A 24,947-nucleotide genomic window follows, 5' to 3' on the forward strand; every position below is an offset into this window, starting at 1 on the left:
GCTCAGTTGGTTAAATGGCTGACTCTTGATTTCCACTCAGGTCATGATCTCAGAGTCCAGCCCTGTGTCAGCCTTGTGCTCAGTAGGGAGTCTGCTTGAGGATTCTTTCTCTTGCTCTCCCTCTGCCCCTCCCTCAGCTCTCTCTCTCTCAAATACATAAATAAAATCTTTATTTATTTATTTTTTATTTATTTATGATAGTCACACACAGAGAGAGAGAGAGAAAGAGACACAGGCAGAGGGAGAAGCAGGCTCCATGCACCGGGAGCCCGACGTGGGATTCGATCCCGGGTCTCCAGGATCGCCTTCTGGGCCAAAGGCAGGCGCCAAACCGCTGAGCCACCCAGGGATCCCTAAATAAAATCTTTAAAAAGAACAAAAGGTCTTTGTAGATATAAGTAAGGATCTCAAGATGAGGTAGGTCATCCTGTGGGGGGAGGAAGGATCATAAATCCAATAACCAGCGTCCTTATAAAAGAAAGGCAAAGAGGGGTGCCTGGGTGGCTCAGTCAGTTGGATGTTTGCCTTTGGCTCAGGTCATGATCTCAGGGTCCTGGGACGGAGCCCTGCATCAGGCTCCCTGCTCAGTGGGGAGTCTGCTTCTCCCTCTGTGCTCTTTCCACTCCCCCAAATAAATTTTAAAAATCTAAAAAAATAAAAGAAAAGGAAGAGGGGGGGTCCCTGGGTAGCTTCAGCAGTTTGGCACCTGCCTTCAGCCCAGGGCGTGATCCTGGAGTCCCAGGATCAGGTCCCACGTTGGGCTCCCTGCATGGAGCCTGCTTCTCCCTCTGCCTGTGTCTCTGCCTCTCTCTCTCTCTGTCTCTCATGAATAAATAAATAAAATCTTAAAAAAAAGAAAGAAAGAAAGAAAGAAAGAAAGAAAGAAAGAAAGAAAGAAAGAAAGAAAGAAAAGAAAAGAAAGAAAGGAGAAAGAAAGAAAAGGAAGAGGAGGCCATATGAAGACAGAGGCAGAGATTGGAGAGATGTTGCCATAAGCCAAGGAACACCAGGAAACATAAGAAATTGAAAGAGACAAGCAAGGATTCTCCCCTAATGTCTTCAGAGGGACCACAGCTCTGCTGACATCTTGATTTTGGATTTCTGGGCCCCAGAACTATGACAAAATAAATCTCTATTGTTTTAAGCCACCAGTTTGTGGTGATTTGTTCAGATGGGCAAAGTCATCTATTCTCCTTTCTTCCACAGAACACTGTCCTCTCTACAGAACGCTGATAGGAAATGTAGCACATAAAGGCATGCCTTTGACATTAGCTAAGTATTAAAGACTGAGAACATCCATGAAAATCAATGTAAATATTTTTGCAGCCTTCCAAAATCTGAGAGCAAATTGAAATGGTAATGGATAATAAATGTGTACTCAGTGAGTAATCTCACTTTACTCTTATGGTAACTACAGGGACTCTTCAGACACATTTTCAAAGTTACCAATTTTTGTTTTAGAATTTAGACATGATTTTTTCTTCTGAACCTTCAGTGGGCATGGTGGTGGGGACACTGGAAAGATGATCACTATACTGCTTCTAGGATGCACTTATCAAGAGCACAGTGGTCTAGCAATTACTCTTTAAATGATATGGCAATGGGGAGAATGGTCCATACCTAAAAATAGCAGAAGCATTTAAAAACTGTCACCAGTCAGGATCCCACCTGACAAAACTGTTGTCTGATGACAGGATTGGATGTACACAAATAGGCCAAAGGAATAGTGCTAATCATGAAAAATAGTAATTCATTTTAGGTCACCAGTGAGGTATTTTTAAGTATTGATCACATTTGCTTCATGTAAATCAGCTTTATAAAAAGGATCTAACACTGAGATGTATCTTATTTCACAACTTAGATTTCACAAGATGAGATCAGAATAAAGATAGCCAGTTTTATGGTCGTTACAGGCTTCTGAAATATAAAAGAGAAAATAATTCAGTAAAATTAGAACATATATCCATAGAGACTCTAAAAGCACCCTCTCCTCCCCCAAAAACCCCTCATTTTAGTAGCGGGATGGTCTGACAGAACCATGTATTAAGTGTTTTTTCCTGTACTATAAAAATAAATTATTCTTGAAAATGGTTTAAAGTACCCCTGCATCCTTCCTTCTCTTTGGATTTTTTATATGATACTCTCAGTGTCACATTCTTCCCTACTCCCTACCCACCCATCTCTTGATGAGATTTGTTAGGAGCTGTGGTATTGGTTGCTATTGGTTTTCTGGGGGTGTGCATGACGTCCCCATCTACCCCATCCTTGGGCATCTAAAGCCCCAGAGTATGGTGGCCTTACAAAGACTGTGGTCTCATTTTGATACTATCTCTTTCCCAAACTGTGGCTCACCATGAACTCTTGGTGCCACCTCCTGGAACATGGGAGTAGCATAATGGATCTCCTGGGGGTGTCTGATTCCTGGGGTGAAAGATAAAGAACAGAGTTATTGGTCCTATAATCTGAATCTCTGATCACTTGGGGATAGTGGTTTAGCCAGCCACCCTCAAAATGATGTGCAACCTCTGGACTTAGCAGGGAACACTGACCTTCTTGGGCTGTGGGAACACACTGCCGTGGTTCCAAGCCTGGCACAGGTTCCTGACCTGTAAAATGGGAACAACATAAATTAGGACTTAGTGGTGTTTGCATAGACAAGGCAGGCAAATTGCTTAGCACCATGGAACAGGGCCAGCCCTCAGGCAGTGTTGGGCTTGTTCTTATTGTTACCAAGACCTTGAGTCTATTTACCATAAAGCAGTGTATGATGCCTGCATGAAGAGGGCAGAGGCTCTGGAATACAGTGTGGACCATTCCAAACTGACATTAAAAAAAATCTCCAAGGTATGTTGTTAAATGAAAAAAAATCAAGGCATAGAATGATCTGCTAACCCTTTGTTTAGTTGCTAGCATCCACATAGAGTATCTATGGGAGATATTTTAAAAACTGGTTGGTTGCCCCTGTAAAGTGGGATTGACGTCAGGTGGTGAGGGAAAGACATTGTATTCTGTTCCTTTTCATTTTTTTTAACCCATGTATCTGTACAACCTTAAATAAAAAAGACAAAAACCTGAAACCAACCAACCAAACCAATCAAAATACCCAATAAAGTTCTCTTACCTGCTTGATTTGCACAGATATTTGCATATATTCCAACTTCCATGGCCGTATTTCCATTGTCTCTGGGTGCCTTATCTCTCATAGCTTTTCCTACATTAATTGATGCATAATTATTAAATTAAACCAATTCAGCCACATTTTTCTCATTTCCTCTGCTAAGGAGCAGAATCCCCCAAAGACATGAAACAAAGAATCACTTGCTCCAATAGCCTACACTGCTGTCTATTGAAGGAAAACCATGGACTCAGAAAGGAATCCATAGCACCCACTCCTCCAAGCCAGAAGCCCATCTGATTTAATTTCTTGGGTCTGCAAGGAACATCCTCTTATCAGATTACACTTGAGGTGGCCAGAGACACATTTTCTTTCCTTCACTGAAAAGAACAGCCTATAAAAAGCTTTGTAATATCTGCAAGACATCATAAATTACCCAGCTGAGTTCTATTTAGCCCTGGCCAGTAATCAAGAATACTAATTCTGCTTTTGCAAGACTTTTTGTAGGAAGGAAAGATAGGTTTTTAAAAATGTATAAAGTGTATACATTTTGACATCTATTTTCAAGTTTTATGTCAACTGAGTTTCTGACTTCAGGCACAGGAGGCTAACAAGTATCACTTGGTTCTCACCCTAGTTGTGACAGTGTCTCCCCATTCTACAGGTCAGAATGCTGAGGCTCAGGTAAGTGAAGGAGCCTGCCTGACGCCCCTCAGCTCACTGCTGGGTGCTGGTGCTTAGACACACTGTTCTTTGTGCGTATCTTGATATTCGTCTATTACTTCCATGCCAAATGAAAAGGCCATTTTTAAAAGATTTATTTATTTATTTATTTATGACAGAGAGAGAGAGAAGCAGAGACACAGGAGGAGGGAGAAGCAAGCTCCATGCCGGGAGCCTGACGTGGGACTCGATCCCGGGACTCCAGGATTGTGACCTGGGCCAAAGGCAGGCACTAAACTGCTGAGCCACCCAGGGATCCCCCGAAAAGGCCATTTTGAAATTTTAAGTAGAAGTGGTCATAAGAGGTGAATATAGCGAGAAACAGTGACTGGGGCTTGATGCAGGACTGAAGGTGAGGCATAGAGCAATAAAACTCTTGTTGAGCTTCCTCAGAGTGGCAGAGCTAGGATGCTGACAAATACAAGGCAAAAAGCTCTTGCCTTTGCGCAGCTGGCAGTCAGAACCCACTACCTTATTTGCAGGGCCCAGTGCACAGCAAGAATGCAGGGCCTCTTGTTAAAAAATTATGAAGATCTCTGCACCCATGTTCGTAGCAGCAGTATTCACAGCAGCCAAAAGGTGGAAGCAACCCAAGGGCCCATTGACAGATGAATGGATAAACTTAGTGTATATATTTATCTGTATCTACATATCTGTCATTAACGGAATATTCTTCAGCTTGAGAAATGATGGAGATTTTGACAGATGCACAACATGGATGAATCTCCAGGACATTTCTGCTGAGTGAGATGAGCCAGTCACAAAAGGAGAGATATCGTATGAGCCCATTGTACGAGGTCCCCAGAGTAGCCAAATTCATAGAGACAGAAAGGAGGGTGGTGGTTGCCAGGGGCTGGGACGGTGGGGGGCTCAATGGGGAGAGCTTAATGGGGACAAAGTTTCAGTTTTGCAAGATGAGAAAAGTTCTGTGCATGGATGATGGCGATGACAATGCACTTAATGCCATGAAACTGTATACTTAACAATGGTTAAGATGGCAAATTTTATTGGTATGTATATTTTAAAATTTAAAAAATAATTTAGGGCAGTCTGGGTGGCTCAGTGGTTTAGAGCCGCCTTCAGCCCAGGGCCTGATCCTGAGACCTGGAATCGAGTCCCGTGTCGGCTCCCTGCATGGAGCCTGCTTCTCCCTCTGCCCGTGTCTCTGCCTCTCACTCTCTCTGTCTCTCATGAATAAATAAATAAACAAAATCTTAAAAAATAATAAATAAATAATTTTAAAAAGAGTAAAAAAAAAAAAAAAGGATTCAGAATTTCAAGACAATGACAACAGAGAATGAAACCTAGTATAGGGCTCTTCTTAGTGAGGGCCCCCTGTGTGACCACACAGGTCACATACCTCCAAGTGATCTAAACAAGAAGGGCTTCCACCAGAGAAGTGAGAACCAGCCTAGGCGTGAGCTGTGCAGGAAGTCTGCTTCATTTACCTTCCCCCTTTGCATCATTTCCTTCGTTCTTTGTTTTCCTTGTATCCAATGTTGTATTTCCTTTCCCTTCCTCTTCATCTTCTCTCCTGCTTTCTGTACCCAACATCATGGCAAATAATGAGAAAGCCACTAAAGAACTTACTTGCTTTGTACTTTGGTCGTATCCAAAATGCCAGAATTGGGATTATTATGATTACCACCAGCAATAACCCTGGAAGTAGTAGCTGCAGGCAGAAAGGACAGCTGTATCCACCTAGAAGAAGATGGCATTCACTGGTCACCACACAGCTTTCTTTTCCAATGACAATGAGCTATGGAATGTTCTGGAAAAGGTGACTACCACTGTCTTTGAAGCTAGCTAATGTACTGTGCACCCCGGTCCCCAGATTCCTATAGGCAGCTGCAACTCTTGAGAGTTAAATTGTGAGTCAGTGAAGTTCTGGAAGTCATGACCAAGTACATCTTCCACAAGGAGTCATACAAGGAAGAGAAAAACAGCGGAGTATTTGACAGACTGATTCCTGGTGGCATCGTTAGGGTCATAAGGCTCAGAACAGTCACTTATTTATTGGGCAAAGCCCTGAGTCATTCTGACATAGTTTATGTTGCCTAAATAGCCACCATTCATTATTAACTGCACACCGGTCACTGTGTTAGGTACTTTCCATGCATTGCCTAATTTATCTCCTTGATACTACTCTCATTTTACAAATGAGTAAAGTAAGGCTCAGGGGGGTTAAATGACTTTCCTACAGTCACACAGCTAGTAAGTGGAAGAGCTGTGATTGTAGGCAAAAGCTTGATTCTGGGGCCTGAGTTCAACAGGCTGCCTCATTTGTTAGAACTTACTGATCGCCAGGGCATGGGCTCTATTCTTCAGAAGATAAGGGTGGGTGAAGTGTCCAAACCCAAGCATGCCTACTGCTTTAGCTAACCTCTTTTTTGTTCTATCCTTCTACCTCAACAAGTGTCCTTTCGTAAGGCCCTTCTTATGCAGCCTAGAGGTCTCACGTGCACATGGACCCTCTAGGCTGTATGTACAAATGTTGTCCATGCCCCCCCCACAAACAGCCCCTTTACTTGGGTCCAGGGATGCTCACTTCCTTTCTGTAGTACAACCTTGGGAGGATAAGCTGGGAATGAGACTTGTGTAGGCCCTGGAAGGGGGTTCTGATCTGATTGGGTGGGAAATTCAGGTCCAGGTACCCAGCATATGGTTTAGGAAAGTGGGACAAGGTCCAGGTGGGGACATGAGAATATGCTGGACTCCTCAGCCTATGGGAAGATGCATGGCCAAGAAGCACCAGAGCAATGCCCTCTAAAACACAGGACTAGGACAGGAGCCCTTCTCACCCCAAGGGTGGTCCTGGCGGTCTACACTCACCAACCCTTAGCAGTGGGCGGTAAACAGTCAAGCAGGCAAGCAGAGGTGTTAGAAATCAACGGAAAAGCAAGAGAGAATCAAATCCCGGCAACTCTGAGAGAAATGTGAATTCTGATATGATTGCTTAGAACCTGGCCAGTGGAAGATCAAGCAGGAAGCACGGTCAAGTGGGGAAGTCTCCATACAAGATCCCCTTCTGACCTAGTTTCTAGGCTTGTCTTCTTCCTTTTCATGGCAGAAAGAAACCCCCAATCAGAGTTGGTGTAGAACCTCCCAAAAGAAAGGAATTTGGATGCAGATGGCCAGCAAGGAAAGAGGGATGGGAGGAGTAGCTGCAGTTTCTGGAAGCAAATCCAGATCCTGTGGAAAGAGCTCCCATAGCCCTTACCTGTTTGGGGATTGATGAGGATTGGCTGACTGTATCTTGTGTGATCAGGCAACTCGTTTTTAGCTTTGCACCTATACTCCTCCATTTCTCCAGCACTGTTCTTGGTTACGTTGAATTCAGCAGGCTCCCTTACATACTTGGGAATAGCTGGTGATATGGCAATATTTTTCTCAAAGAAAGTATAAGTGATGGGCAGAGAGCCATTGAAGGAGATACAACGTAGTGTTATATGTCGGTCTGTTTCTATTTTAACAACATTAACGTTCAGCACTGGTGTGATCACTGGGTCTAGAAAAATGAAAGTGTGTGTTAAAGGGATAAGCAAATTGGATTCACTCACGCAGTCCACAAAATGGATTGAACCCCTGTTCTGTTCCCGACTGTGGACCCAAAGATGAATGACACCCCTTCTTGAAAAGTCAAGAAGCTGGCATCCCGGTGAGAAAGACTGATGATATGTGGTTAGCTCCACTCAGTGTGGCACAAGCCAGGTGCTGAGAATGCCAGAGGGTGGAGGCTGTCTCTCTGCTTTGAGGAATCAGAGCACAAACTTGTCTTTCATCAGAAGTCTCAATCTGTTGCTGAGAATGAGTATAGTTTTTTCAAAGATCTAGTTCCAAGTATGAAGTTGAGAGGTGCTTTTATTTCTAATCTTTATAAGGCTACAGTGGGTTTTTTAAATCAAATCTAAAAATATCATCTCTTCTAACTATATTTTTATTTATAGAATTCATCTCTACAGTTATCTTTTACTTCTTCCCACAAGCAGGAAGTAACCCTGGTAAATAGGTTCAAGGGAACTTTTCAGAAGGCAGTCTTTGGGTCTGCTAGACTCTGTCAAATCATATCCTATTTTGTGGGAGAACCCAGCTATATTATTTACTTTATAATTCATTAATAGGGACACCTGGGTGGCTCAGTTGGTTAAACCTCTGCCTTCGGCTCAGATCATGATCCTGGGGTTCTGGGATCGAGGCCCATGTTAGGCTCCCTGTTCAATGGGGACTCTGCTTCTCCCTCTCCCTCTGCCCGCCCCCCCACTTCTGTGCTTTCTCTCTCTCACTCATTCTCTCTCAAATAAAAAAATATATATATTTTATTAATAAAGCAGTATTATAGGAAAGGAAGGATAATTGTTGAGTATCCATCATGTACCAGGCTTGCTATTCACATTACCTCATTTCACATCACAACTGTACTACAAGGAAGGTAGTACCATGCCCATTCCACCAGTGAATGAACTGTGATTCAGAGGTTAAGAAATTAGTCCAAGGTCACTCAGCTAGTAAACAGCAGATCCAGTTGGCTTGGGCCAACTCCCAAGCAGATTTTTTCTTTAAACAATATCAGGTTGGCACAGAAACAATGAAATACAGGGACCAAAGTATAAGTAAAATCAAAGAAAATAATTTAGAATCTCCTTATTCCATCCCTCCCTTGAGCAGGAATCCCTGGGGCAGCATCCTTGACAGAGCAGTACCTGGCAACAGTGGCCTCAGAGAACAACTTTGGGAACAGTGATGGTGGCCTTGGAACGCAACTTGGGGAAGAGCACCAACAGCACCAATAATTCATTCTTCCTATGGAACTGAAGTCTACATCCCGTAATTTTCAGGAAAGAGCAGTTGAAACATACTTGAGGAAACATGGACTCTTCTCTGAGATGACATGATCCAAACTAGACCAAGGATTGATATCTCAATTGACTGGAAAAATGTAAACTTTCCTGAGAGTTTGTAAAAGGACTGGCCAAGGGGATCATAGCATCATAGTGATTGGAGTAAGAGAGTTGCTACTCTTCACTAAACCAGTTATATTTTTACAAATTTCAAGGAATCCGTGAAGACTCATTCAGCTGTCACCTTTCCCAGAAGACCTTTCCTAAATCCTCTAGGCTGAAGTACTTCCTCTTCTGCTTCCCATCCTTTTATTATCTGATCCACTTGGATGTCTATGGTCCTCTCAAATGTAACCTGTTTGAAACTGAACTCTAGCTAATCTGCTAATTACTGAAAAATCAATAGGTAGATAAACATATACTAAAATCCAATTGTTTAAAAAATGTTTTTATTCACATATTCATTCATTCATCCATCCATCCATTCACTTATTTTACTATGGTAAGAAGAGTTAACATGAGATCTACTTTCTTAAATTTTTAAGTGCTCAATACAGTGTTATTAACTATGTACAGCAAAATGTTGTACCGCAAGATCTGGAGAACTTACTCATATTGCATACCCAAAACCTTATACCCATTAAACAATTTTCATTTTCCCCAACTCCTCGTTCTTCCAGTTTTCCCCATCTCAGTAAATGCACCACTTCCCATCGGCTGATCATATTAGATATCTGGAAGTCATTCTTGATTCCTTCTTCACCTTCACTAACCTGTGAACCCAAATCAAATCTAATAATCTAACAAGTCCTACAGTTTCTTCCTCCAAAATACACTTTGAATCCACTTACATCTCCATTGTCCATCCTCACCATTGTTTGTCTCCTGGATGACTGCAAAAGCCTCTCAACCAATCCCCAACTCCTACTCTTGCCCTGCCTCACCTAGAATGGAATAACTTTGAAGACGATAAACTGGGTGCCAGGCCCTGACTTGTTCCCTTCCCTCTCCCTTCTCACCTGAGGTCACACTCCCCTCATCTGATTTTCAGCCATACCAGCCTCCTTTTTTAGGTCCATCCCAATCAGCCAAGATCTTTCCCAAGTTGGAACCCTTGCACAGGCTATTGTCCTTTGACTAGAGCCCTCTTTCCCTGTTTCTTCACATGGCTAATTCCTTCTCATTCTTCAGGACTCTAGTTAAATGTCATCCCTTTGTAAAGCCATCCCTAACTACCCTATCTAAGTAGATTGCTTCACCGTCCTCTGCTTCTCTTCATCACTGTGCCATTTTACTTTTCCTTCATAACAATCACCATAGTTTGTGATTACGAATTTGTTTGGGTACTTGGGTTTTGTATCTCCCCAACTAGACTGGAAGCTCCACCAGGGCAGAAATTAATGTATATCCCAGAGCTTGGCACATTTGAGATATCATTAAATATTTGATGAGTGAATCAATGATTAATGAATTTGTGTTCATGGTTTATATCCCTATTGAGTTGGGGACAAGAACATGTCTTAGGCATCATTGAAACCCCAGCAACGCCCAACAAATTACTTGCATCTGGGTAAGCACTCAATAGATATCTACTAATCTGATCTAAATGAAGAGAAAACAGTTTTATAATCCATCAAAACAGTTCGGGCAACCCAGGTGGCTCAGTGGTTTAGTGCCGCCTTCAGTCCAAGGCCTGATCCTGGAGACCCAGAATCGAGTCCCATGTCAGGCTCCCTGCATGGAGCCTGCTTCTCCCTCTATCTGTGTCTCTGCCTCTCACTCTCTGTCTCTCGTGAATAAATAAATACAATCTTAAAAAAAAAAAAAAGTTCTACAGGACAGTGCGATTACTGTAACAAATTGCAGGAAATGTGTGCATTTACTTGGAAGGCAGGATGTGGGACAATTTTATACATATCTGTGGGACAGAAGCTCAGGAAATGAAGACTTGAGGTTTATTAATCAGCTAATTTGAAGCTTCAGCCATCAAGTTCATAAGTCATCTAAAATAAGCCCTGTAAGGGTTTATTCCTTGCCGAAGTGTAGGCCCCTGTTATTCAAATGGAGGAAACCCACACCAGTGGTGGGATTTGCCATCCTTTCTCATGCTGAATCTCAGTAATTTGAAGGGCATTTGGATGCTTTCCCTGCAAAGTGAGTGACTACTCTCCTCACCCCATTCTGCACACAATAGACTGAGACTCAATCAGAGTTAAAACCAATGTTAGCATTGTACTGCCTATCTTCTCAATTCATATTTAACAATTGAGGACTGGTGGTATATCAAAGGTGTAATGAAAGGGAATAACCAAAGTTTCACAGGAAGCTGATGGTACACAGGTTCCCCCATGCTCATCCCATTTCTCTTTCTGCAATACCACTGCCCAGTCCGGTCTGGTGGCCTACACTGACCACCAGAGAATATTATCAGCTGGGGGACTGCCCTCACATTATGCACAACATCCCAAGACCATGTTTACAGGTGTTTTCTCCCCTCTTCGCACTTCTTTTACAATATGGCTTCTATTCAGTTTGTGTTCAAAACTGTCCTATGATGGTTGGTTTTAACTTGGATCTCCTAAAGCCGTGTGCAGAAATTTGCATGTAATCTCATGAATGTTTCTCAGGGAAAGTACCCATCACTATCATTGATTATTAAGATGGTTATAACCTAATAAGCTAAAAAGCATTGAGCTAGAGCAGTGATGTCCAATAGAGCTTTTTGTAATGATGGAAATGTTCTGTCTGCATTGTCTAATATGGCTGGCTGTATTGAATACTTGAAATAAGACTAATAAGACTAAGAAGTGAGCTTTTTATTTCATTTAATTTTAATTAATTTGGATTTAAATGTAATTAACCACATGTGGCTAGTGGTCTAGCCACTAGTGCTTGAGAATGCAGACCTAAAGATCACTCAAGGATTTGATCAGTAAGTCAGAGCTCCTATGTTTAGAAACCTCCAGGTACAAGTCACACATATTAGCTGGAAACCCTCTCTCCTTCTCCCAGGAATCCATTATCAAGGTCATCTTTATAAATGAGACCATTAATGCTAGGTTGTGAGAGGCTTAGGGTGGAAAGATAGGAAAGAAAAATATAGCAGTTATAAGATGTGCTGGCTGATGCGGTACCCGATGGATGGTCACTGTAAAGGGGAGAAGGTGGGAAAGACCTGGGGCTTTGAAGGCCCTTGCCACAGTGTCCAGTACTGATTCTAAGACTTCCTGAATCTTCAGAGAAAAAGTAATTTTTGCCTACATGATGGGAATCCTAGAGTAAAACATCTAGAAAAGATCTCAACAATTTCCCAAATTGTTCAGATAAGACTTTTGGTCTAAGGCAATCAGGCTATTATTATCTGAAATAGCTAGAAGTCTTTGGAAGAGGTATGAGGGATTGCCAAGATGTCATTCCCCCAATTACAAGCCATTGCATTTGGCCACTCTACCCACTATCCTCCATTCAGCTGAATACAGCATATCTCTGCAAGCCTGGAAGACACAAGCTGAGCAGTTGGTCACATGATCCCAGCTTAAATGAGAGTACTTGCTTCAGTACAACAACCCCAGCTACAGAGGGCTCAGTGAAGATCCTGCCTTGATTTGTAGACCTGTACAAGATCAGCAAATATCTATCCCAATTTCAAACTCACTCCCAGGACCTCACTCTTAGGAGCTCTGTTTGAAAGTGGGCCCCTCTTCTTCTGGTATTATGTTTTCAAAACTGACAAGGGTAGGAAAATAAAACCCAAAGCTTATTCAGGAAGGAAAATTGGATCGAACATTTAATGTTTCATGTTAAGTCTGGCAATGCTGACTCTATGTATTATTGTTTAGATAAATCTTCTATTAATCATTTAAAAGTAGTCTTTAGAAGAGAAAGTAAAATAGAATTATTAAGAATAATGATCTCAGTGACATACTTTCCAGGCTCTTGAGTGAGTATTTGTAGGGGAGCAGAGAGACCATTGTAGAACAGGAAAGAATCCGGTAAATCACAGGGATCCCCCAAGAATGAGTGCTCTACTTACCAACAAATATGAAGTTGAACTCACGACTGTACTTGCTAATTGAACAGTTAGAAATTTGAGCTTTGCATTTGTAGGGGCCCAACTCATGGGCTTCTGAGATGCTTAGGTTAAAAATCATGGGTTCACCTTTTCCATTCTGGGTTCTCAGGTGTTTCTCATTCCGAAACAAAAAATAAGTGATCTCTAGTGATTTGTTCTGATTGGAACAAATTAGTGATACATTTTGACCTCTCCTTACTGCTTTTGTTTCTGAGTCCAAACTTGGAGAAAGGAGTTCTGGAAAACAGTAACACAAGAAAAAGTCTTTGTTAATGTCCCTTAATAACTAACTGGTGATCCAGCCACATTTTGTGGGTCAAGGTGGTAGAGACACTGGTCTCTACCTTGCCTGTACAGCTAGGCTTACGAGTGTGTGAGGAAGCCTTGGCAAATACCAGAGCTCCTCCCAGTGATGCATGGGGGGCCCTGACAAGCTCTCTCATGCTTGTCACCTCTTCTGCCAGTGAGAACTTGAAGTGGACACTCTGATTTTTTTTCTTTCTTTTTTAAAATTTAAATTCCAGTTAGTTGGGGTACCTGGGTGGCTCAGTTGGTTAAGTGTCTGCCTCTGGCTCAGGTCATGATCCTACGGTCCTGGGATCAAGCCACACGTCAGGCTCCCTGCTCAGGGGGGAGCCTGCTTCTCTTTCTCCCCACCCTCTCTCATACACATGCACTTGTTCTCTCAAATAAATAAGTAAAAATTTTTTTAAATTCCAGTTAATTGACACATTACTTTCAGATGTACAATTTAGTGAAGTGCGCTCTTTTAACACTTGCTATTCTGACTTAGAAATATTAATTGATGGTTCATATCTCTAAAAGATAAGGACTTTTTTGACGTAAACATAACAGTACTATTATCCCACTAAAAATTAATAACACTTTTAAAATATCATCAAACATCTAGTTAGTGTTCAAATTTCCCTAATTGTCTGCTGTTGTCATTGTTTTGGATTCAAAATGACCCACTGTAATTAGTTGATATATTTCTTACGTCTGTTTTTTTAACATTTTATTTATTTATTCATGAGAGGTACACAGAGAGAGGCAGAGACACAGGCAGAGGGAGAGGCAGGCTCCATGCAGGGAACCCGATGTGGGACTCCATCCCGGGACTCCAGGATCATGCCCTGCGCCAAAGGTCCACAACTGAGCCACCCAGGGGTCCCTTTTATTTTCTTTTTCTTACATCTTTTTAAATCTATAGACATTTCCATTTCTCTTTTCTTTTTCTCCCCCTGCAATTTATTTGTTGAAAATGGCAAGCTGTTTGTTCTATAGCATTTTCCACGATCTGGATTTTGTTGATCACAATGCCATGGTATCCTTTACCATGTTCCTCTGTCCCCTGCCCAAAGGCTTAATAAAATCCAGATTAGCTTTTATTTAGCAAGAATGCATGGTGGTAGAGTGTACTTCCATTAGGAGGTATATAATGTCTGATCATCTCTCTTTTTGTTTCTTAGTTGGCTTTGACAATAATCACTTGGAAGCATTATTTCATTAGAGGTTGCAAAATGGTTTTAGACTAACTCTATCCCTCTTTTTTCATTTATTATCTGAAATAATTCTATAAAGAGAAGCTTGCCCCATCAACTTTTTGGTTATACTGAGATATGATTTACATAGAAAAGGCAGGATAAATGCTTGGATCACTCCATTTATTGACCAGTTCTGAAAATAATGAGTTGGTGTCTTAGCATCTTGTAACAGTGGGATGTTCTTCTTTCATTATTGTTATTTTTTGTTTAAGAATCATTATAAACTCATAGTTTAAACATATTTAATGTATTTCAATCCATTGCAATTATTATTTTTATTGTGCCATTTTTTGACCATGGGAAACAACTCTAAACCAACTCCTGAGACCTTTTTTTGCTTTGTTTTTGCTCGTTTTAAGATTTTATTTATTTATTTGAGAAGGAAGAGAGCATGAGCGAGCAGGGGGAGAAGCAGAGGGTTTGTTTGTTTTTAAGTAGGCTCTATGCTCAATGTGGTGCTCAACTCACCACCCCTGAGATCAAGAGTCCTATGCTCTACCAACTGAGCCAACCAGGCACCCCTCCTGAGCCCTTTTGACACTACCCAGTAGTCTTTGAGTGCTTGTGTATTTGTATTTTATTATTTTAAAATGCCAAGGGAAAAATAACACTCATCAGAAAAACTAATGTAAAAAGAATAAAATTAGTAAAGAATTAAGAGAATATTAGAAAATAGGGATGCCTGGATGGCTCAGTGGTTGAGTATCTGCCTTTAGCCCAGGGCATGATTCCGGGATCTTGAATAGAGTCCCACATCGGGCTCCTTGCAGGGAGCCTGCTTCTCCCTCTGCCTGTGTCTCTGCCTCTCTCTGTGTGTCTCTCATGAGTAAATAAATAAAATCTTAAAATAAAAAGTTATTATATCATCTGAGGGGAAAAGTTCTTCCAAGTAAGGCACAAAAATTTAAAGGCACAACAAAAACATTGAAAAACTGACTAAAATATAAAGTTTCCCTATGGCAAAATTAAGACAAGTGACAGCCTAAAAAGAAATACTTAACACATAAATGAAAGTGAAGGATTCTTTTTATACATGTAAGTCAATGGCAAATGAATAAGAAAAAGACAAATAAATGGATAAATAATATGAATAGGTAATTCCCAGAAGAATGAATGCAGAGAGCCATTAAATATGTGAGGGCCAAGGGATGACTTGGGTGGAGAAGGGGCTTAAGCCCCTCAGAAATGCCATGGATACCTCCCTTTCCACTAACATTTTTTCAGTGTTACATAACTTAGCTTCAAGACACAGTCTCCTCTCTTCCATTTCCTCTCTGTGGAACTGAGTGTTCATGACTAATAAACATGAAAAAGATGCTCAACCTCACAAGTAATGAGACAACTACAAATTACAACGACACTGAGATACTGGTCTTTATTCATCAGATTGGGACACATTTACAAATGGATTGTCTCTGCTGTTGGAGAGGCATGGGAAACACTTGCTTATGTGAGTAGTCATGGTGACGGGTTCAGAGTGTTGGGAGGGCAACCTAGCAATTCAGATGTACATGGCCTTTGACCTGGCAATTTCACCTCTAGGATTTTAATCTCCAGAGATGCTCTCATCCTCTCATGAGTCCGCAAAGGATGTTTTGTACGATGATGTTTATTGCAGTGTTGTTTACATTACAAAGAAAAAAATGGAACAATCAGTAAGGGGGATGGTTACATCAACTATGGCTGAGTCATATTACCAAGCACCATGAAAAAGGAGCCAAGTCTACATCTACTGCTTACAAGGATGTCTGTGATTATTGTTATCTAAAAAAAGGACAAGTCATGAAGGGTTTGTTTACTATGGTACTGAACAGAGAATGAATGACTGTTAATAGTGGTTGCTTCTGGAAGTGGAAGAGAACTGTAGGGTATCACAGCACTTTCATATTTCGTATAGTAACAACAACCTGGCCTAGCATTTATTGACGGCTCACCATACACCAAACACTGTACTGAGGGACATGGCTTGTCTCACTCAGTCCTGACAAGAACCCTCCCCTAGGTGCTTTTATTTTCCCAACATCACAAAGGAAAGAGATTAAGTGGTTGCATCATGCACCCAGGCTTCCTGCTGGAAAATGGTAGAACCAGGGTTAGGACCATGACCCTGGCTGGTCTAGCTCTATGATGATAAACTGCCTCTCAGTATATATTTTTATTTTGTTGCTTGAATTATTTTACAATGATTACGTGTTGATTTTCTACATTAAAAGAAACAACAACAGCAGGGACACCTGGCTGGTTCAGTTGGTTAACCTTGACAACTCTTGATTTTGGCTCAGGTCATGATCTCCAGGTTCTGGGATGGAGCCCCACATCCGGCTCTGTGCTCCAGTGGGGAGTCTACTTGAGATTTTCTCTCTCCCTCTCCTTCTGCCCCTCTCCCTGTTCACACACACACTCTCTCTAAAATACATAAATAAATCTTTAAAAAACAACCTAGAAAGAAAGAAAAATATTTCTTTGTAAAAACAATCTCAATATTTATTTTCAAATCTCAGGAAAGAGGCTTCAACTCCCTGCTTCACATCTCATCATTTTAAACTGTAGGTTTTTGAGAAGACTTGACTCTGGTTGCTCATCTAAAAGCATAGAAAGACTTATTCATGAACAGTCGTGTTGAAAGTTGACCATCCCCACTGTGTCGGTGAAAATGGTTTCCGTAAAAGAGAGAAGGAAGTAAATGAAACTTACTGTTTATTCCTCTTGTCTCACAATCCAGAGCAGCTTTTTGAAGTGAAAGAGAGAAAAGGAACGCGAGAAAACTCCTTTTCCACATCACGTTGGTTTGGAGATGCAAGCTTCAAAATGGTAAATAAGCCTTACATGTGGGAGAAGAAAAGAAGCCCCAAAAGAACAGTTTATTCAAATGACTCCACATTCTGTCAGAAGAAATCAGAGAGGGGGGCAAAGGAGGCGTGGTGGCCCCAGGGTGGTGAGTCATTCAGGGACTTCCTCTTTTTTGGCCAAGTTAAAGAAATTAGAGTTGCTGGGACAAGCTTAAAACAATATGACTGGGTGGTTTGACCAACCTGTGTTCCCTCAATGAGTTCTTATACAAAAAGAGAGAGATGTGATAGGTTGCCCTAACTCTGGCTGTCTGGAAAGCTGGACAGTGGGAAGAAGAAGGAAAAATTTGACTGTGATATTGTCTTTGTGAATCAGATGTCTCTGATCATCTCTCTCTGGATTCGGCCTATATCAAAAAGAATTTAGTGGAAGTTTGGTTTAGTTTTGGGAAGCAAATACTGACTGTCTGGAGTAGATATACACAAACAAGGCATCAGAAATGCCTGTTACATGCCGATTCCTAGGCCCCACTCCACACTTAATAGAGATAAAACCAGGGGCTCTGAATTATAAGAAGGGCCTAGCAGTATCAGAGTCTCTACATCACAATCCAGAGGGGCTTGTGATTCACTTCTACTCAATCTAGAATTCCCCTGGCTCTGTGATATGTATGCAGAAGTAAAGCCACATATTCCAGTGTCACCAGTCTGAAGTGGAAAATGGAAAGTGTTGAGGGGCTTCCCAAGTGGAAGGAGCTATGACCTAGCCAGGTCACTTTGGTAATGATTTCTGTTGGCCTACCCTATAGGTCTTGCACTTTCCTGTGGACAGCTATCCTCTCTGCGGAGAAGCCAATTCCCTGCCCAGGTACATATTCTTCTGGGACATTGTCCAAACTCCTGTATTCACTCACAGAATTACTCCTTGCTTGGGCTCTCTAGATCTCATCCTCTGGAGGTCAGTCATTCTAGGTCCATACCTGGCCACCGCTGGGGGACTGAGCAAAGCCACGGTCTGCCACTCGGCCACCACTGTCTAGAGGCAAATCATTGGGTAACTATTAGTGCCTAGAAGGCCTTTCTTCCCTTCTGACAGTAAAGGTTACTGTTTCAGCACCTACTCTTCTAAAAAGCACAACCCTCAGTGATTGTCAGTGATTTTTCACATGAGAATATGATATTGGTGATAATTTCTCTCACTAAAGAGTGGGAGGGAAAGAACCTCACAAGTTGAATCTCCGGGGGAGTGATCCTTAATATCAGAATTTTTGCCAGAGGAAATTGGAAGTTTTGTAGGCATTGCTGCTTTGCCACTTTCTCACCAACATCTTCTGCATCCTTGCCTGGGTAGGGCGGCGGGGCTAGCCCTGGGGAACTTTAATGCCCAGAAGGAACAAGGTGGGGGGTGATTAAGGGGGGACTTTCAGAAAAGCTGATGTGTCTGGGGCATTTTCCCCATGTGAAATTCAGCTGGGTCAGGAAATTTGCAGACCACAGCTTGGACACAAAGAGAGCAGAGAAAACCAGAGCAGAGGAAGTGCTACTTACAGCTGCCAGCAAACACTAGTTGCTAGGAGGGCTTTAGCGAGACACCAGAAAAAGAAAGTAATTTGTCGAAGGTTACAGAATAAATCAAGAGTGAAGTCTCAAATGGAAAAAAAAAGAAGTTTATCCATGGACCTGTTACGTTTACTAAGAATAAAGTTAGTTATATTCCTTTCTGTTGGCTAAGAGCTTTACACTGATAATCTCATTTAATCCTTATAAAATCTCTATGAGGTATGCAGAGGTATTAAAAATATTTAACAACCAAAAGACAAAACAAAACAAAACCCACACAAAAACAAAAAACAACAAAACAAAACAAAAAAACAACCAGCAGAATAATGTAAATACATAACTCAATTAACAGATCAAAAATTTTAAACTATATCCCACCACCACCCCTGTTTTATCTCTAAGTAAACTAAGCCATACACGTTTGTATGCAAATTGTTAATCAAATCATTCCCGTAATTTCCAAAATTTTGAACTGAACTTTTCCAACAAATTCCTTGAAATAGATGGCCATTGGATAACGTGTAGTCTCAAATAAATAGAGAATTTCTCTTCACATCAAGAATATTGTTCATGGCGTTAAATCTTCAACCTCTGGTAAGCAATAATAATTTTAAGTTTTAAAATATCCTAGCCCTAATCATGATTTTTGTAATTTTTTTAAATCCAATATTTCTATTATCTTATATTTCTAAATCACAAAAGTCATTTAATCCATTGGTGTAATATTTATCCTTCCGTAGAACTTTACAAATACCATTTGGTAAAGTAATGGGATTCAATAAATGTAAGTGACTTTAGAATTCATTTATTTTCACTTCTGCCCCCAGATAGCAAGTGCATTTTCATATAATAATTATTTTTAAAATACTGCACTTTTTCTCTTGGAATTGATTCTTTATTTTGTTTTGTTATGAGTGGTGTGCCATGTTTCTTCATTCTTCTAGTATCTTCTCCTTGTCTTTCATCAAATTCATCTTGTAAATCTAAAAGTAATATCTCTGTTAGAATATCATTAGGAATGAAGCTCCTCACAATGTCTCATTTTCCAAAGATTTTGCCATCTCCATTAAAATGAACATGCAAGGGACATGTGGTGTCCCTTGGGCGGCTCAGTGGTTGAGCATCTGCCTTCGGCTCAAGACATGATCCCGGAGTCCCAGGATCAAGTCCCCACTCGGGCTCCTTCCTTCTCCTTCTGCTTAAAGCTCTGCCTTCTCTCTGTGTTTCTCGTGAATAAATAAATAAAATCTTTAAAAAATTAATAAAATGAACATGCAAGACTCCATAATTTCAAAACTGTCTCTGATGCTATAGTGCTACCAGCCTCCACAGGGGCCAGGAGTCTTCCAAGTCTTCATGATGTTCATTCCCAAGTATTGAGATGATGTTTTTTTGATGAAAAGTGGTAAAAAACAAAGTTCATCAGGCACACAAGTTAAGTGATCAGTGTGATTCACATCTTTAATGACATCACCCAGAAATGACTCGGAAGAGTTAGACACCACTCACCTGCCCTGGGTTAGGTTTCTGAGCAACAGAGTGTGAGATAGGATTCATGTGTATGTGAATTGAGAGAGTGACAGATGGAAGTAGGGTAGGACAAGGGCTGCCACAGGGAGGGATGGGGTATGAGTTGTATCACTGGGTTTGATCCTTCTTTTGACAAGAGAGCTGGATTTTTACACCCCTGGCTCACAGGCATAGAACCAGCCAGGTGTCTGTCTAGACAGGCTGTCCTCTAGAGATAATGAGCCACTCTACCCAGTCTGGGTAGGGGAACTGGGCCTGCCCAACAGCCCATACCTACCACCAAACTAAAGAGTCAAGAGACACTTGACACATTCTAAAATCTTGGTCAGATTTGCCAGGTTTCCTCTGTATCCTGCTCTAATGCTCCTATGTTGTACAAAGTCCAGTAAAGTTTTCATGAAACAACCTTGAAATCGTATTTCTTAAGCACTGACAATAAAATCTGGATATAGAATTGTGGTTCCTTCCCCTTTAAGAGATGAACAAAACCAACAAACTACTTTCAAAATCTTGAATTTTACATTTTAAGAAATCTAAAAATATACATCATGGAAATAGTTGGAGCTTTGGGAAAAATAACAGAAATTTTATTGCCTTAATTTAGAAATTTTCCAAAATTCATTTTCTTATTTCTTTTTTTTTTTTCATTTTCTTATTTCAATAGTTACATTTTACAAGCAGGGCCATTGATAATGGGTCACAGTGATACGCCCATGTTTTTTATTCTTTGCTGAAATGTTATTAATTTTATGTCTAAAAATAATTACTTAAAACTACACATTAAATTGTGTTAAAAATTCTGATAGCATTTTGTGAATATCCTCACTTGCTTTATAGATACAATTTTGATTTGAAAATTTTCAGAATTTTGCGATGCCTGAGTGGCTGAGCAGTTGAGCGTCTGCCTTTGGCTCAGGGCGGGATCAAGTTCCATACCAGGCTTCCTGCATGAAGCCTGCTTCTCCCTCTGCCTGTGTCTGTCTGTCTGTCTCTCTCCCTCTCTCATGAATAAATAAAAATCTTTAAAAAAAAAGAAAATTTCCAGAATTTTTATTATTTCAAATATCTGTGTGAGACAGATTTAAGGTATTCTTTTCATTATTTTGCTCACTGAGAGTGTGGAATTTATTAAAGCGGTGAACTTTGTCAGCATATGATTGCCATTCTGATTAAATATATTTAGTATTTTCAGCTTTTCTTTTTTTTAATAATAAATTTATTTTTTATTGGTGTTCAATTTGCCAACATACAGAATAACACCCAGTGCTCATCCTGTCAAGTGCCCACCTCAGTGCCCCCCACCCAGTCACCCCCACCCCTACCCACCTCCCCTTCCACCACCCCTAGTTCGTTTCCCAGAGTTAGGAGTCTATGTTCTGTCTCCCTTTCTGATATTTCCTACCCATTTCTTTTCCCTTCCCTTCTATTCCCTTTCATTATTTTTTATATTCCCCAAATGAATGAGCCCATATAATGTTTGTCCTTCTCCAATTGACTTACTTCACTCAGCATAATACCATCCAGTTCCATCCACGCTGAAGCAAATGGTGGGTATTTGTCGTTTCTAATGGCTGAGTAATATTCCATTGTATACATAAACCACATCTTCCTTATCCATTCATTTTTCGATGGACACCGAGGCTCCTTCCACAGTTTGGCTATTGTGGACATTGCTGCTATAAACATCGGGGTGCAGGTGTCCCGGCGTTTCATTGCATCTGTATCTTTGGGATAAATCCCCAGCAGTGCAATTGCTGGGTCGTAGGGCAGGTCTATTTTTAACTCTTTGAGGAACCTCTACACAGTTTTCCAGAGTGGCTGCACCATTTCACATTCCCACCAACATTGTAAGAGGGTTTATTTTCAGCTTTTCACACTGTAACTTCTGAGCCTCATTTATTCACAACCTCTGAGTGCTATTCATATTTTTGTTATGATAATCTAATTATCTTTCATTGCAGAAATAGAAATAATTTACTTTATTTTGTGCTTTTCTTGTATGGTATAAAAAGACATTGGGAGCGCTTCTGATTGGGCCCCTATAGCAGATATTCTGGACTGTAATTCATTTATTTCATTTCTTATTTGTTTCCATGATTTGTATTTGTTTGAATAGTGCTCCTCAGATTTCATATCCATCCAGAACCTTAGAAAATGGGCTTATTTGGAAGTGAGGTCTTTGCAGATGTAATAAGTTAAGATTCAATCATCCTGGTGTCTCTATAAGAAGGAGGCTTTATATTCCTTGTAGAGGCAGGGTCAGGAAGACACTCTAGTAATTTTGCCTGTTGTCCAGTTCTCCAGTATCCAGGGCTCTGCTGAGGAGGCAGCTTCATCTCTGGGCCCTGGAGTGATGTCAGCTGACCCCCTAGCCCCTCTGAGGGAAGGGACTGCTGAGAATTCTGGGGAGATAAGGTCCATTCACAAGGCCAGCTGCTAGCCTTGCCCTCCTTCTGAGTCTTCTTGGGACTCACTCCATCTATTCACAGCTATGTATAAGTGAGCTTTGGCATCCAGGCCTGGACTGGGCTGGTGACCTCTCCCACTTGTGGGGTTCACCACTCAGGAGCTGCATCATGTGCCTGAACCCACCAGGGTCTGTCCTCCCTCTCTTGAGTTTGCTGCACATTTAGAGTCTGTCGAGAACCAACGGGAAGGATCTAGCATGCCAACGGTATATAAGATGGGCCAGCTCCCTGCATTTGGATGATAATCCTGTGAGCTGTTCTGTTTTATAGAGGGAAAAACTATTCAGGAACAGACAGAGCTAAGTCTCCAGCCGGTAGAGGCAGATCTGGGATACTAACCAGGATGCCTAGTTATACCTAGCTATGGGAGATTGTCATGAGAAGACTAAACCACATCTCCCTCCTCCCCTACCTACGATCACTGGGGAATATAGGCCTGCCCTCAACGGAGAACTTACTTTAGCCTGTATTAAAATATTTATATTCTTGGAAGAAATTTGAAGTGGCTCCTACCATACCAGCTAACATCAGAATCCCTACATCCAGAGCTCTGTCATATAGACCTAGAATTTTCCCTCTAGATCTGTAAGTGTGCAAAGATAGGCACAGGGCATCCCTGGAAGTTTTGCTGGTAATCATGAAAAACTGCAAATACTTGTGTGCTCATTGATTAGAAACTAGTTTAAATCACAAGCATTTCTTACAATGCTATATTTTTTGACATCTTGTTTTTTTATTAGTTTTATTGAGATATACATACCATAAAGTTAAAAGTATTATAATTTAATTAGTAATTTGATTAATTAATTTAATTTGTAGGTGGTTTTTAGTATAATCACAAAGCTCTGAAACCATCACCACAATCTAACTTTAGAATATTTTTATTATCCCAAAAAGAATTCCCATACACGATGAGATTCTTTGGAGACATTTTTTAAAAATGAGGTAATTCTAGGGGCACCTGGGTGGCTCAGTTGGCTGAACATCCATCCAGCTCTTGATTTCAGCTCAGGTCAGGATCTCAAGGTCAAGAGATTGCAAGCCCTCAGCTGGGCTCCCTGCTCTACACAGAGTCTGCTTGAGATTCTTTCTCCCTTCTTTTCCCCCAAATCTCTAAATAAATAAATAAACAGATAAATAAAATCTTTTTAAAAAATTGTTTCAAATGTAGTTCTAGATAAATGGAAATATTTTCATGATGGGCAAAAGGTGCAAAAAAGCATGCTGCACAAATATATAACAAATTATCATATTTATAGTACTATATATACATATATATACATATCTCTGTATTTGTGTTTATATTTATTCAGTTTATGCATAGAATACTATGTCTTGGAGGTTTTTGTTTTTTTTTTTTAATTTATTTATTTATTTATGATAGTCACACAGAGAGAGAGAGAGGCAGAGACACAGGCAGAGGGAGAAGCAGGCTCCATGCACCGGGAGCCCGACGTGGGACTCGATCCCGGGTCTCCAGGATTGCGCCCTGGGCCAAAGGCAGGCGCCAAACCGCTGCGCCACCCAGGGATCCCCGGAGTTTTTTTTTTTTTTAAGAGTTTATTCATTTGTTCATGAGAGACATAGAGAGGCAGAGACATAGGCAGAGGGAGAAGCAGGCTCCCTGCAGGGAGCCCGATGTGGGACTCGATCCCAGGACCCCAGGATTATGACCTGAGCCAAAAGCAGACGTTCAACCTCTAAGCCACCCAGGCATCCCTGGGAGTTTTATTTTGAACACGTTTTTATATACTTCTTAAAATTTTTTATTTAACTAATCTCTGTATGCCACGGAGCGGGGGCTCCAAATCACCACCCAGAGATCAAGGGCCTCATGCTCCTCCAACTGAGCCAGCAAGGCTCCTCTATATACTATTTTTACGCTACGTATTTTATATAATTTTTTGCATCAACTATATGTTTTTACTATAAATAATAATCAAAAGTGAAATAAGCAACGGGGGTGTCCAAAGCTGATACAGAGGGGCCTTAGGAGAAGCTGTTACTGATAAATTTCAAAGTAAAAATAAATGATTTTTGTGTCTAACCTAATCTTCCATTAGATGGCGCCATTGTCAAATTTCTGTAGTTTTAAATGGGCGGGGGATGGACAGGTGGCCCTCATTAACTTTCTGCCTCTAAGAACTGGTTTTATTACTGCTTGCTTTTCTTTTAAGTCATGGGGGTGGGGGGCTACCAGTTAAATCTCCCTTCAGAAATGCCCTACGACTTCAAGCCCGTGGGGTAAATGAAATGAATGCTTAGTAAAAGAATTTAGTCATTAGAAGAAAAATAGTCAAAGTTACTC

The 24,947-nt window shown here is 40.9% G+C and overlaps 2 protein-coding genes across 7 annotated transcripts in view; one reads left to right on the top strand and one right to left on the bottom strand.

The window, feature by feature from the left end:
* Positions 1–10,132, top strand: part of POLG2 (DNA polymerase gamma 2, accessory subunit) — a 40,041-nt gene extending 29,909 nt beyond the window's left edge. For 3 of the 5 annotated variants that reach the window (XM_072781124.1, XM_072781128.1, XM_072781130.1), the window contains one exon: positions 8,504–10,132. Coding sequence is in view for 1 of the 5 variants with exons in the window: in XM_072781130.1 (XP_072637231.1) it covers positions 8,504–8,579 (76 nt within the window). In the remaining 4 variants the exon portion in view is untranslated. Of the gene's footprint in view, positions 1–1,206; positions 1,556–8,503 lie in introns of those variants that run through there. The other 2 variants (XM_072781126.1, XM_072781129.1) reach the window with 1 other exon arrangement.
* Positions 1,731–17,236, bottom strand: MILR1 (mast cell immunoglobulin like receptor 1). 2 transcript variants are annotated; one of them, XM_072781131.1, is made up of 8 exons: positions 16,987–17,231; positions 12,710–12,985; positions 7,059–7,346; positions 5,429–5,539; positions 3,122–3,211; positions 2,550–2,606; positions 2,353–2,421; positions 1,731–1,917 (listed from the first exon to the last, which is right to left on the bottom strand). In XM_072781131.1, exons 1-8 carry the CDS (start codon positions 17,069–17,071, stop codon positions 1,865–1,867), a joined length of 1,029 nt encoding a protein of 342 aa, XP_072637232.1. In that variant the 5' UTR covers positions 17,072–17,231; the 3' UTR covers positions 1,731–1,864. The 2 variants fall into 2 exon arrangements, with proteins under 2 accessions (XP_072637232.1, XP_072637233.1); XM_072781132.1 differs by lacking the exon at positions 12,710–12,985 and having other exon boundaries at positions 16,987–17,236.
* Between the last annotated feature and the right edge of the window lie 7,711 nt (positions 17,237–24,947).

Source organism: Canis lupus, chromosome 16, assembly GCF_048164855.1.
Source record: "Canis lupus baileyi chromosome 16, mCanLup2.hap1, whole genome shotgun sequence".
NCBI lineage: Eukaryota > Metazoa > Chordata > Mammalia > Carnivora > Canidae > Canis > Canis lupus.